At 33.8% G+C, this 14,308-nt stretch overlaps 1 protein-coding gene across 4 annotated transcripts in view; it reads left to right on the plus strand.

Moving 5' to 3' along the window:
- Window positions 1-14,308, plus strand: part of ADGRL3 (adhesion G protein-coupled receptor L3) — a 703,409-nt gene that overhangs the window by 617,363 nt on the left and 71,738 nt on the right. For all 4 annotated transcript variants that reach the window (XM_032632860.1, XM_032632862.1, XM_032632861.1 and 1 more), the window contains 2 exons: window positions 3,157-3,223; window positions 4,523-4,614. In XM_032632860.1, coding sequence (XP_032488751.1) covers window positions 3,157-3,223; window positions 4,523-4,614 — 159 coding nt within the window. The remainder of the gene's footprint in view (window positions 1-3,156; window positions 3,224-4,522; window positions 4,615-14,308) is intronic.

A 14,308-nucleotide genomic window follows, 5' to 3' on the forward strand; every position in this document is an offset into this window, starting at 1 on the left:
ATGGCAGGTCTATCTGGCCATTTGCAAGTTGGACTTTATTATGTTTAGTACAATAAGCTGTTCCTTTATAGCACTTGTTTCCCCTTAATCAGTGGTTTTGCATTGTACCTAAGTGACATTGAATGGCCTAGACTTAGAGGATACTGTGAGGTAGGATGTATGTGCCCAGGCATGTAAAAACACACACATAATACAGTCGGCCCTCCGGATCCATGCATTCAGCATGAATGGATATGGAGGGCCAGCTGTAAGGCACTTGAGCATCCATGGATTTTGGTATCCACGGGGGATGCTGGAAACAATTCCCCATGGTTTCTGGTCTGTACTCTCCCTCACCTTAAAGCCAGGGTGAATTCTTTCAACATTGGCACAGGAAACTCAGGGCACAAATCACACAAACTTTTAAGGTAGTTAATGGGAAAGAGGAAATACAGAAAGTTTTGAGAAAGCCAGCATGCGGCCAAAAACAGCAGGTATGGCCATATGGCAATTGAATTAGAAAAGGGATTCTTGCCACACTGTGGTCCAGAAGGTAGTCAAGCCCAGGCAGCCATCAAGGAGAGAGGATTTATTTAATACACGTTAAGTGTTTCATATCGCCTCTTTCACTGTTCAGTTCCTCAGAGAATTGAAATCTGTTGTACCAAATAGATACTGAAGAATTTTCTTACAGAAAAAATAACTTCTAAAGTAATTTCACTTCTACATTTAGAGATCACTATGCCAAAAGCACATTTATTTCCAAATAAAGCATTTGCAAAACAAAGACCTTTTTCGAAAAGTATAAAAGTTTTGTAAGGCTAAAATTTAATGACATTATTTTATTTTAACAACACATTTGGTGAAATTATGTAAATTTTAAAATTCTCTACTTTATCCAAGACATTCTGTAATATTGTAGTTAAAATTGTTTGTCTAAGAAGTCATTAACCTGTAGAATAACAGTTTTCATAAATTCTTGAAATACATTTTCCTTTGAAAACAGCTTGCTGAAAATGTGTTTTGGTTCTCACATTAGCTCTCTAAAACTCGTCTGACCTACAGAAGAACAGGGGCTGTACTATTAACAGTCATTCTTAAATGTATTATTAGTATATCATGCTGTTACAATTTCAGCAACATTCTTGGACTCTGGTGTATGTGTTTGTGTGTATGTGTATGCTTTTGTGCTTTAATTAGGGAATATGTCCATGATTTGTCCTTTATTGTCCTTATCTTGAGGGAAAATGTGGTCTTTGTTGAGGACCCAGAGAGACCCACAAATATATCCCCTTCTCTGGTCTCCCCACAACACACACACACTCCTTTGTTATCAGGGCGGTAACAAACTAGCCTCTGGTCAGAATGAAGACAATGTTCATATTTCAACCTTTGTGTTCTCTGGTTTGTTTCTCCGAATTGGCAATACCACACTCTTATTTTCCATGACCAAATATTTTGAACAACAGCACAACAAAAAGATAACCAATTAAACAAACTAATGGCTAATAGTTTAAGTATTGATTGCCTCCCTAATAACATTTTTTCAAATTGGATTATTATGTTTATTTTGAATAAAGAGAAATTATATGTCTATGTAAAAAATATGAACTTGTAGTCAGTTTCTTTTTGGACTGCAAATATTACACTCCAGTTGAAATTAGTTTACATATATTTAACTTAATAGACTAAGGCCAGATTTTCTTGTTTTGAAATCACTTTTTTTCAGTGCATTTGGTTATTTCTTTACTTAAAAATCTAGCTTCTAACCTTTTCCAAAAAAATTCAAGTTACATAAAAGTAAAAAAATAAACATAATAAACATCACTGCCTCTATCACTCAAATGTTAAAACTATTCGTATTTTGGCACATAGCTTTCAGTAATTACTAAAATAAAGCACATGGCTAAAGCCTCTTTCATCTGCTTCTGGTCCTCTGTACTCACATATGAGAGGCAATCACTAATCTGAGTTTGATGATTTTTCCCATTTCATTAAAAAAATTGCATTCATGTATGTATCTGTCAAAAATATGTGTATTATAGTTCCAAGATGTATAGATACTTCACTTTACTTTTTCACTAAACTTTGTTACTGTGGTCTATTCTATTGACATATAAAGATCTACTTCCTCCCTCTTGACTATTTTATAACATTTCATCGTACGAATAGGGAACATTTTATTTATTTATTCCTGTATTGACATATATAAAGTTCTTTCTACATAGCTTTTCTGATATTCCATTATTGCTGAGGTCTAAGTAACAGTTACATAATAATCAGAAATATTTACATACTTTGGATTTGCTCTTTTAGACCACTTAGCAAAGCACTCGACTGTTTTCCACTGGAGGTGTTTTCTTTTTTAATTATGCCTCAAATATAGCCAAATGGCAAATAATTCAAGATATGATTTTTAACATCAAATGTAATTTGTTCAAAATTTACATTAATCTTTCTCATAACTAGTCACTTCCATTTTGTCTCCCTGTCATCCTGAAGAATGAAAATGTAATTTCCCAGAGGCTTTAAGAATTGAGGGAGTATTAAATGTAACTGAAATTAAGTGATTAATAATTTACTTTTGGATCATGAATCAACTTCGTGGGATGCTAAGGATAATTTGCAACCCCAGAAGCACTAGCAGTAACAATGCACTTTTTAAGACTTAAGAACTCTCAAAGGTTGGCTGCCCAACCTAATTAAACTTCAGTTTTCTGATACCAAATTTATTTCTTCTTTGTCCTGAATTTCCTCAGATCTTCTTGACAGGAAAATGTCACTTTACCTGACAGCTGATAGACAGGTTATGTAGCACCATAATTGGAGAGAAAAAGATAGCTTAAAGCTACTCGATTTAATGGCTATGTGTATGGCTTTTTCTTTCTTTCTTTTTCTTTTTTTTTAAGGTTTCTATGACAGACACAAAAGGCCCTAGCAAATAGGCCCAGTGCCATTTTTTTCCTGCTTCCTCTAGGGGTGATTATCTTACTCCATCAATAGTGCTGTCAGAAATTGGGCACATAATTCAGCATTTAAATGAACAAGCAATGTAATATTTCCTGTCTCCCAGTGGAATGCTTTGCAGCTCACATTCTTCTCTGTCACTCGCTCACTCTTGATGTATGTCCCATATCCAGTCCTTGAATGCCTTCTCTTCCTTGTGTTTCATTGCAGATGTTGGCTCCGACTTGACACCTACTTCATTTGGAGTTTTATAGGACCAGCGACCTTGATTATTATGGTAAGAACTCCTAATTATGTGTTTCCCAGGTCAAGAAATAAAACTTTCACTATCTTTGTGCTGTCTATCTTTAATTTACATAGAGTAATTTTGGGAAAGCATGTACTTTTTTGACCCTATATAACTCAAGCAATTAGACACTCATTATAGTCTACTTTTATATTGTAAAATACTTAATCAAAACTCCTGGGAGAAGAAAACATGCATTTGCAAGAGCTTATGCAGTACTGTGGCTCCTCAGGGGCCTGATCTAGCATAATCCATTTGGTTTTATAGGTTTTAAACAGTGATGACTTTGTTTGACAAATAGTACATTTTCTTTCTTTTTCATTTGGATAATTTGAATTATGAATGGAAACAGAAATTGGAAATGTTGCAAAATAACCTCCCTGTTCCTTCCAGTTTTGTTTTTATATAAATCTCAAAAGCTTTAAAGTTTAAGAGGATTTCACTTGCGAATGATAAGTAAGTTAGGTAAACATTCTGGAATTATATTTTCTTTTTTTTATTTTTAAATGCATAATATCTTGATTTCAAATATGCATTATTTATCCTAATTGAGATACTATTGGTAGTATATTATTTATATACTTACCATTTTAAAATACAAAATAGCCCCAAGTTCTGGAATATATAAACGAAGAAGGTGACAAGGGCAATTCAACATGTGGTTTTCTATACAGTTTACATATGTGTGATATTTGAAATGTACACTGGAGCTTTTATTTTGTTTTGTTTCAAATCATATGTTCTCTCTTGGTCCAGTGATATAACAATGTCAGTGGGGGTTCCCTCTACTTTAATCCTAATTTGTTGTAGCATCAAAATTTAACCAGCATTTTATAATCCTTTTGACCTAGCTATTCAAAAATATTATGATTTTTGTATTTATGTTTTGTAATGTAGCACTTGAACAGTAAATCAAGGGCCATGTTTAAAGGGTAGATATAGTAACATACCTGGAATAATTAGTGTCTTTTTAAAAAATATATACTTGAAAAAAATATATATATATATACTTGACTTGGCTTTATCTTGCAGTTCCCATATCATCATTCCAACTGCTGCTGATTTTGTATGTGTGTGTATTTGGCATAGCAGTGCTTTGTAACTCATTGGTATCCCGAGTTCCCAAACTGGCCTCTTGCTTTTACTAAAATACTAGGCAGTCATCTATGATCCAATTCCTTTATAAGTGTAGGAGAGCTAATTTCCCAGAACAACTCATCTGTCATAGAGAATACACTTACTTTTTTTCTACTCCAGTTATGCAATATAACAGTACCTTTTACATTCCAGCTTAATGTAATCTTCCTTGGGATTGCTTTATATAAAATGTTTCATCACACTGCCATTCTGAAACCTGAATCGGGCTGTCTTGATAATATCAAGTAAGTGATTTTTCTTTTTCTTTTCTTTAGTCTACCTTACTTTGATACACTAAACTATCCCTACTTTTCATTGTATTGAAATCTTATGGCAAAATTATAAAGATCAGTGTGTTGTCTTTGCTGAATAAGATCATTTATTGACTATTGAGGTGACTTGATCTGCCTGAAAATAAGTATAGTGAAGTTCTGTCTTCAAAGAAACTTTTCCCCCTAAATTCTTATTTACAGTATGATAAGTTTTTATTAGATGCATTTATTTATTTTGTCCAGGAAACAAAGTTGCTGTGTCTGGGCAGACTATTTTGTTAGAGCTATAACCACACCAGTACTCAACACGCCATCTCTCCCTTCAGAGCAGTGTGAAGAGAGTGAGATGGTGGCACCTGCAAGTACCAAAAGGGGGATTTTTACACCAGAAGAAAGGAACCCTGAAATTATTAACCTGGGTGTTTGCAGAGGAGCTGTTGTACAGCTGCCCTCCTCTCCTCCTGAGAGAGAAAAGGAGACCTCAGCTCCCTAATGTAAAATCCTATTGTATACATATATATGGCTCCAGGTTGTACCCCCTTTGAAATGTTAACATTTACCTCTTGGGAAGTAAATCTCTCCATAAGACTGTCACTACCTATTCCATCATCTTTTAATTCCTAAGGTTTATCCTTTAACCCAAATTCTACTTTTGTATCCTCAAAAACCTGAACCATGCAGAGATATGAAAATATCCACAATCCTTTCCTCGCTAGTAGTACTTCTTTTATATATATGCAAAAAGAAGACAATTTACATTTTCTGAGGAAAAAAAATAGTTATTTAGTGTAACCAAAAATTTTGTCTTATTCCCTTGGAGGCTGTGACACTTGAGAAAGAGTAATGTGAACATGTACTTTAGTCATTAATATATATTCTATATTAAGTAGCATTTGTATATGATTTGCCTGTGCTATGTGTTAACTTGGTTAAATGTTTTTATTTAAATGAATGCACTTTCAGAAGTTTCATGAGGTCTCCTGTGACTTTCATGTGCTACTGACATTCTCCTTGAACTACCTCAGATAGCAGCTATGTCACCCATTTTTCATCCTCCTACATTCAGTGCCTGACATAGTTCCTTGCCCATAGTAGGCCCTCAATGAATGTTTATAGACTAAAGTAATACATTAAAGACTGTAGTGACAGAAGTGTGTTGACATTAAGTATTTAATTTTGTTTAAGGGGTCCTCTGTCTACATTAGTTGAAAAGGTAGCTAAGGAATTAGAAAAAATAATGTAATGGAGCAAACTAGAAGTTATCTACTATGAGTAATAGTCTTTTGTACTTCTTAATATTACTTAGTTGAGTCATTATACTGTTGAATTATGTACAACTAGACTGCCCTTCTAAAAATGCAGTATTAGTTCCTTGGACCGTTTGCTCCTGATGATATTGAATTTGGATTGTTAAATAGGCACATAAAATATAATTTCTTTATCTTATCATACTTCTACTCACTTTAGTATAAATTGCATCCTTATATCTATTATTGTGTAATATAAAACAAAATGCATATAATACTCTATTATCATTTTTGTTATGCTTTTAAAGTACTATCAGAAAGAAGTGAATAATACTTTTTTATGTAACAGCTTTTACCAGATTAAAAATTTCAAAAAGGCCTTGTACTTAGTACAGTCACATATTTAAAAGATAGATTTGTATTCTCATTATTCGTATGTATTTCTTTAGGTAATATGGGTTGAATGTCTGTGATATTACTATTTAGAAAAACAAACACACAAAAGCTAATAAATACATTTAATGATATTGATGGCATAAAACTTTATATTACAAAGCAAAATAAAGCCTTAAATGAGACTGTCTTGATTTGAATTCTGTCTAAACTGCTTTATAGTTTATAGCCTTTGGAAAGTTTATTTAACCTTGCTCAGGCTTCCTATCCTCTTTAAAATGGGTATAATAATGAAACATACCCAGCCATCAAATGCACAGAGGTATGTAATCAGCCTTTGATGATGCTTTTTAAGGAAAAATCAATAAGGCTCAAGGAGAGAAATTAAGTAGCTATTAGAAAGAATATGGAGCATGGTTTTAAGATGGAAAAAAAGGGGATATAGGGCTTCCCTGGTGGCGCAGTGGTTGGGAGTCCATCTGCCGATGCGGGAGATGCGGGTTCGTGCCCCGATCTGGGAGGATCCCACGTGCCACGGAGCAGCTGGGCCCGTGAGCCATGGCCACTGGGCTTGCGCGTCTGGAGCCTGCGCTCCGCAAGGGGAGAGGCCGCGGCAGTGAGAGGCCCGCGTACCATTAAAAAAAAAAAGGGGGGGGGATATGGATATGCTGATGAGAAGGAACCAGTAAAAAAGTGGTTAGAGATAGAGGAAAGGAAATCAGTGTTATAGTCATGACCTGAGGAACTATAGGGAATGAGATCCAGAATAGCGGGAGAGTAATTCCACTCCATTCAATTTCATGAAGGACACTTTTCTACTGAGATAACAGAAGCCAACTAGGAGGATCCTTTTCTACTCAGACTAGATAAAATAAATAATAGGCGTGATGTAGATATGTGGTGGAACCAGGGTAGAGCAGTAAATTGAGGGATTTCTGCCTACTCTCCTCTACAAAGTAGGAAAAATGATCATCTACAGGACACGAGAGCATGCAGGAGAGAGATAATAAGAGAGAAATCTCAAGAAAATAATCCTTAGAACTTTCCAGAATCTGAAGGACATTTTATTTCATTTAAAATATGTTAACTATTTAATAAGTGCTTGTAAAAAAATCACCAGGGCATAATTGATAAGGAAAGAATTTAAGAAAGGTTTAAGCAGAACACAAAATTTGGCATCCTTTTTGTTTTTAACAAAAATAAGGATCTGTATAATATGAATTTTTAAGTGATATTGGGTGATGTGAGAGTATTTTAAAGGCATAGCATCATTTATTTGCAATGTCTTCTTTTTTTAGTACAGGGAAAGGGCATAAAAGTTAATAATGTTTTCTTGGGGCTTTTTTTGTAAAGTGATGAATAAGATGCACCACCTTGGGCAGTTTACTGAGAAAATAAACTCACCATATAAGGCCTTTTGCTGGTCAGTGTCTTTCTAAAACCATTCATTTATCAAATATTTGTTACTTTAATTACACACATTCTTTCACATAGAAATATATTCTTTATCTAAAATGTGTTTGCTTCTCCCCATGTTCACTACCACCACTTCCTTTTTGGCCACCATGAACTTCTGCAAAGCTGCTTCAGTGGTCTCCTGACAGTTTTCCCCATACTGATTCTTGCTCCTACCTTCATTAGCTAGAGTGATCTCTTGAAAAGTTTAAATCTGATTATGCAACTCTCTTGGGTAAAACTCTTCAGTGATTTCCAGTTACTCTTACACTAAAGTCCAGACTTACTACCATGGCCTACTTAGCCTTCCTGGTCTAGTTGTCCCTTTTTAAGCCATGTGTCCCTCTGGCCATTCTGGGTGTACTCACTTGTGCTTCAGGTCTTATCTGCTGCTACTCTACAGATTTTCTTTTCCCTAGCACTGTATGGCTAACTCTAATTTACTCTAATTAATTTAATTATTATTTTTAAATAATTTAATTATATTTTAAATTTACTTCACAGTCATCATAATAAACACCTTTTGATATTAGTATAAAACATTCATTTCATTGGCTCATTACTATATTAATGATATACTCTGGGAAAAAATAATAATAGAGTAAATTCCTATAGTTAACGTGATTACAGAGGAAATGAGGTACTCCAAGTCTCAGATTTAACTACAAAAGTACTTAAAACTAAATAATGCATTACGGTTTGCTGTTTGCTTACTTGTCCTTTGTCTTCTTTTCATCAAAATAGGTAATTATATTTGGAGGAAAAAAGTAATTCCAGTCATTTGAATTTTCTGATTTAATTTCAAACAAGTTGAAATTGGAGCTTACAGTAATCATAGCAAAAATCTAATCTAGTTCTTAAAAAATAATATGAATATAAATAAAACAGTTAATGAATTATCAGTAAAAATTAATTTATAGTATCGCTGTAGTATTATGACAGAACTTTAATTCTTGAGGAGCATTTATAGCACGCTTGACATTTAACTTAGAAATAAAAGTTGATCATTTCTGTAGTTATCAACTACTTCTCTTGTTGAAAAAATATTTAACAGCATCACAAGTACTTTGCAGAATTAAAAGAAATAATAGAAGCTTTTAGGGCTAAGAAAGAAAATTGGTGCCCGTATGGAGAGACAAGGAATCTACTAAGCTTCCCTTTCCTATGTCTGACCCTTTGCCCTTTTCCAGGGACAGACTTCTGCATCCAAGATTCTGATTTTGACCTAGCCCAGTTTTCCGATTTCTGGTATCTCCCCTTAACTTGGGTTTTACATGAGTGATGGGCTGGCAAACACAATGTCAGATCTTTTAAAGAAACACCTTTCACTTTCCTTCTTTCCTCCCTGTGCTCTAATTGCTAAAGGAAGGTGTAGTGCTAAAGAGGAGCAAAAACTCGTGTCATACACAATTTCAATTTGGATTTCAGTTCAGTCCTGTGATTGTTATATGATCTTAAAAGTTACATCATGGCTCTCAGTCTCAGTATCTCCTCAGAATTGGGAATAATTGATTCTACTTTGTAGAGTTTTGCTATAATTAAATATAATCATATACGTATAGCATACAGCTCATAATTCAGTATTCATACAGTATGGTTTGATTATTTTTAACCACTCTATGTGGAAATATATTGCTGCTTTTGGTTCTCTGTGTTTTCCTTAGTGAAATTTGCTCAACCTCTTATCAAAATCTCATTAGAATTTCACTGGCTTTGTTTCTTATGTAGTGTCATAAAGAATTTGCCTGATATGATCCTTTTTTTTTCTTAAGCCAAAGTTATCCTATTATGAAAGAATTGGCTCTAGAAGTGAAATGCTCATTTGATTAATAAATAGGAAGTTCTGTAGTTAGCTCTAAATTAAAAAAAAGAAGTGTCTCAGTGAACTTGGGCACCTGCCATACATAATGAAATCTAAGAAGGCTTCTGAGTAGCTTCAGGGATGAATAGAAAAATGTTTTGCCTTACCAGTATCCATAATAACTTATTTATTCCTTAAGAAGGTAACTTTTGCTTTGTACTGTGTTTCCAGATATTGGTAGAAACAGTTAAGTAATTTAGCTTGACTAGTATTACATTAGTACTTCATGGAGTTAAATGTGGTAGGGTTCTAAAAAATTGAAGGTGGAAAAGCAGAATGATATAATCCTGAAAAATGCAACAACATCACAAAAAAATTTCAATGCTTTAATTTTCTTCTTTATATTAATATATTAAGATGGAATTATATATATATGGCCTGCTTTTCAAAATGGTAACATTTTTATACCATAGTCAGAGCAATATCTTAAAAAGAGTTTGATCCTTTATGAGAACAGTAAACCTAGTTCTGAATTATACTTAATAAAAATATTCATCCACTTCAATGTTTTCTGGATGAGTTTTGAGGAAAATATTTATAGTACTTTCTCATTCTTCTTAAAATATTAGCTAGTGATGTAAAAAGGTTGAAATATTGTTTTGGGTTTTTAAACAGGAAGCTCAGTATAGTTTATATAGTCCATGCCGACTTTTAAAAACAAAGTTATGTCTCCATTCACTTGACTTTATTCGTTGTTTACCTTCCACCACCAAACCTACTCAATTTAAATGAAAACATCACAAATTTCTAATTATTTTAAAATATTTCTAAATATTTAGAGATGTGTTTAAAAACTGTCACGTCTTATAAAAAGATTCCAGGGCCAACACATTATACTGAAGATGTGTTTTTTTCCAAACCTTTTAATCAAATATACTTTTCAACACCCACACACACATTGAACACTTTAGTTCTTGAGTCAGAACTAATAATTGATTTATTTTATTCATTGTTATAAGATAAAATACTTTTTAAGAAATTCTGAAAGGAATATCATCTGTTATCTCATTTTCCCCACCTTTCCTCCATTTCCTTGTTCTGTGGTTAAATATCACTGGAAATGTGCCATAACATTATCATAAATGATCCAGGTGTATTTGAAAAGTAATACAACCTAAACAGCACTGTTTGGAGCCCTGTGTATTGTTGACACCACTAGAGTCGCTTCAGGTAAGTTAAGACCTTCCTTAGGTATTAGTCCTTTGCTGATTAACTTAATTTCAATTTACAAGCATTTAACAATCACTTCTATGGAAAATGAACTGTAGCCACTGGTTCACGAAGCTGTACATTCACCAAGTATTGTTGCCAGTCTCATTGTATTATGCGTTTTACGCTGTAGTTTTAACTTTTCTGAAATGTTAAAAGTGTTAGTCTCTGTTTTGAGGCTTTCTCTTTAAAATGCATTCAAATCCCTATGTGATCTTTCTAGGAACCAGGTGTTTTATGTATCACTGTATTTGGCATACTTCATACTCTGGGAGCTGACACTTGAGAAAAAAACAGTTTGAAGGATGACTGTCACAGGCACACTGGAACTGTTAAGTGTTATACCTTGAGATCAAATAATTCTTTCACTTTTCCCCAAAATAATTAGGTTTATATCAGAATTAGGAGAGTCAATTGCAGCCTAAGGATGAGAGACTACCTAAGGGAAAAATAATTCTTCTTTATGAGAAAAATGTAAAATTTAGCAGCTCCTTTGTTCTTTATATGTGGCTGGAGTCAGATTTCCTTTGTATCCTATATGAAATGTGCAGTCAGCTTTGGGAAAGCTTGGTAATCAGAATTGTATTATGAAACCGAAATTTCTGAAGTAATCGTACACACACAGAAAAATTAATCTAAAATAAGTAGTCATAATAAGGCTGTAGTTTTCCCCCCCAAATAGTTCAGAGCAAATATTCACTTAAACTTTTATAAGAGTGGAAGAAATCTGAGAATAATTATAATTAAATAATATTTGTATTCCATATTATTCACATATTTTATTTAAGTTTTAATGTATAAACTTTGATATGATTTTTTGTCCTTTAATTATTCATTAATTTATTTGATAAACAAGAAGTGCTAAAATTTTGGATATGTTTTGAGGATAGAACTTACAAAATTGTTAATTTATTTTACATAGACTATAAGAGAAAGGAGTGGATTGTGATTCCAAGGTTTTTGGCTTGTGGTACTGAGATATGGAACTGTAGAAAAAAATCACATTGGGGTAGATTAGGAGCTTTAGGGGAAGTGGTTAACAGCATAACTTTGAAAGACTTACTAAACATTACAGTGTAGATGCTGAGTAGGCAGTTGAAATAATGAAAGCTGAAGATTTAAATCTGGATTCATTGGTATATAGATTTTATTTTATTTTTGCATTTAATGGTTTTCAGGTTTTATTTATTTTCAGTATTGATTTTGTTTTATATATCTTTATTACTTTATATAATGGTAAATGATCCTGTTTTTTTATTTATGAAAATGATATATTTCCTTTTAAAACATTAAGCAAAGTGAGATATTTTGGGGAAAAAAAGTAATAATGTAAAGGTGGTATGCAGATATGACAAAATCTTGAGATAGTGATTTTCCAACCAGACTGGTTTCTGTCACTAAGTCACTGTATGTTTCTGTTAGGATAGCTTTGCTATGAGTAGCAAATGCTGACCAGTATAGGGCCTAAATCATAATGATACTGATGATTTACAGAAACTAAAATCCAGAGGTAGGTGGTTCCATAGTTGGTTTAATAGCTCGGTAATGGTAGTAAGTACCTAAGCTCTTTCCATCTTTTATCTTCCTTAGCATGTTGGCTGTTGTCATTCAGAGTGCCAATGTGTGGTCCAAAGATGGCTCTTTCAGCTCCCACCATCATATCCTTTAGCAATTGTGTTCAAAAGCAAAAATGAAGGGAGAAAAGAATGCTTTCCTCAGAAGCCTTTTCTCATGCCTTTCTCTCTCATGGTCAGGATAGAAGATATTTCCCAGAAGCTCCTTGCTCATATCACATGTCTAGATCACATGACCACCTCTTACTGCAAGAGAGTCTGGGAAAGCAGGGATCTGGCAGAGGTGACTGGCTCAACCCTGTGGGCAGGAACAGGTCAGTTTCAACATTTGCAGAGCTCAGGGCAAGAGTACAAAATGATAAATTAAACATATCCTAACCTCCTACTCTAACAGATATACCTTGAAAACCACCTGGAAGGCCAGGATTGAATTTAGAATCCTTCAGTTCCCTGGAGTTCCATGTCGGGATATGGCCATTGACTCACTACCCATCTTCCTTCTCTTCCTACCTTGACTTCCATCCCACACCATGTGGGGCCTCACACAGGCATCGGGACACTGCATCCAGCACATCCAACTTGTGTCTGTCTCTCCCACAAACAGCCACTGCTTGGCCACCCCTCAAATGTAGGAGTGTGGGTACTGGCTACAATCTTGGGAGAATGGGTCACAGTAGATTTTGTTTTCAACCCATGTGACTGGATAAAATGAAGGGATTGATGTAGACATATAAAAGGAGAAGACCAAGGACTGAAACCCTGGGTCACTCTAACTTTTGAGATCTTGGAAATGCAGAGTCTACAAAGTAGATTTAGAAAGAGCAGCCAGTGAGATAGGAAGAAAGTTAGAGATCCTGGAAGCTAGGCAATGAAGCATTTCAATTAGGATGGGGACTTACACTTGACCACTGGATTTAGCAACTTGGAGGTTCTTGTGTTTTTGACAAAAGTTGTTTGATGAAGCCTTATTAAAATGGGTTGGAGGCAGATGGGAAGAGAGGAGTTAAAAACCACATGTAAAGACATCTCTTTTCAGATCTTTTTCTGTAAATAAGAGCTAAGAAATATAGTAGCTGGCGAGAAATGTTGGATCAAGGGCATTTTTTTGCTTTGTTTCGTTGATTGGTTAGTTTTTAAGCATGATAAAGATTACAGCCTCTTCCTTTTAATCTGGTATGAATAGACAGTTAGTTGATGCAGGCAAGAGAGGGGAAAATTGTGTGGTTTCTGCATTTGAGTAGGCAAGGGAAGATGGACTCTAGTGTACAGGTGAAGGTAAGAAGGAATACAGGCAAAACAGTTCATCCTTTATATGATGAATCTTATGACTGAGTTCTGTTAACTTATTGACCAGCAGATATTTTCCTTTAAAGTAATGCAATAAGTTATCATGACTCATAAGCAGTAACGACTCATTGTGTTCAGAAACATCCATCTACTTGGAAAGAAAGTTATATCATCTTGAAAAATACAATGTTGTTACAAGTTTTCTTTAATCCTCTATTTTCCCTTTTACATTAATATATATTAATGTATATACTGTTATAAATTTAATATTCTGCTTATAAAATCTATATCTATATGTAGGTATGTGTGTATGTATGTATATTATGTACCATGCACACTATATATAACCTATATACTTTATATAAAATGTAAATGTCCAAATACTTTGTTGATAAGTAAAAATAGTTTATATTTTGAACATATTTAGTAACTTTTATGTGTATTTTTCATTAATTTAAGAAACAAAATCAATAGATCATACAGTTTGGAGAGGATTAATCATCAATAAAAATTACTTAAGCAACAAAATTCCTTTTCCTTCAAGAAATAATAAGATACACATTTTTATACCTGAGACAATCTTTTAGTTAGCTATCTTCCTGAAAATAAAATGCAGAGTTATATATATATTATAAAATTTT

The sequence above is a fragment of the Phocoena sinus genome, chromosome 5, assembly GCF_008692025.1.
Source record: "Phocoena sinus isolate mPhoSin1 chromosome 5, mPhoSin1.pri, whole genome shotgun sequence".
Classification (NCBI taxonomy): Eukaryota; Metazoa; Chordata; class Mammalia; order Artiodactyla; family Phocoenidae; genus Phocoena; species Phocoena sinus.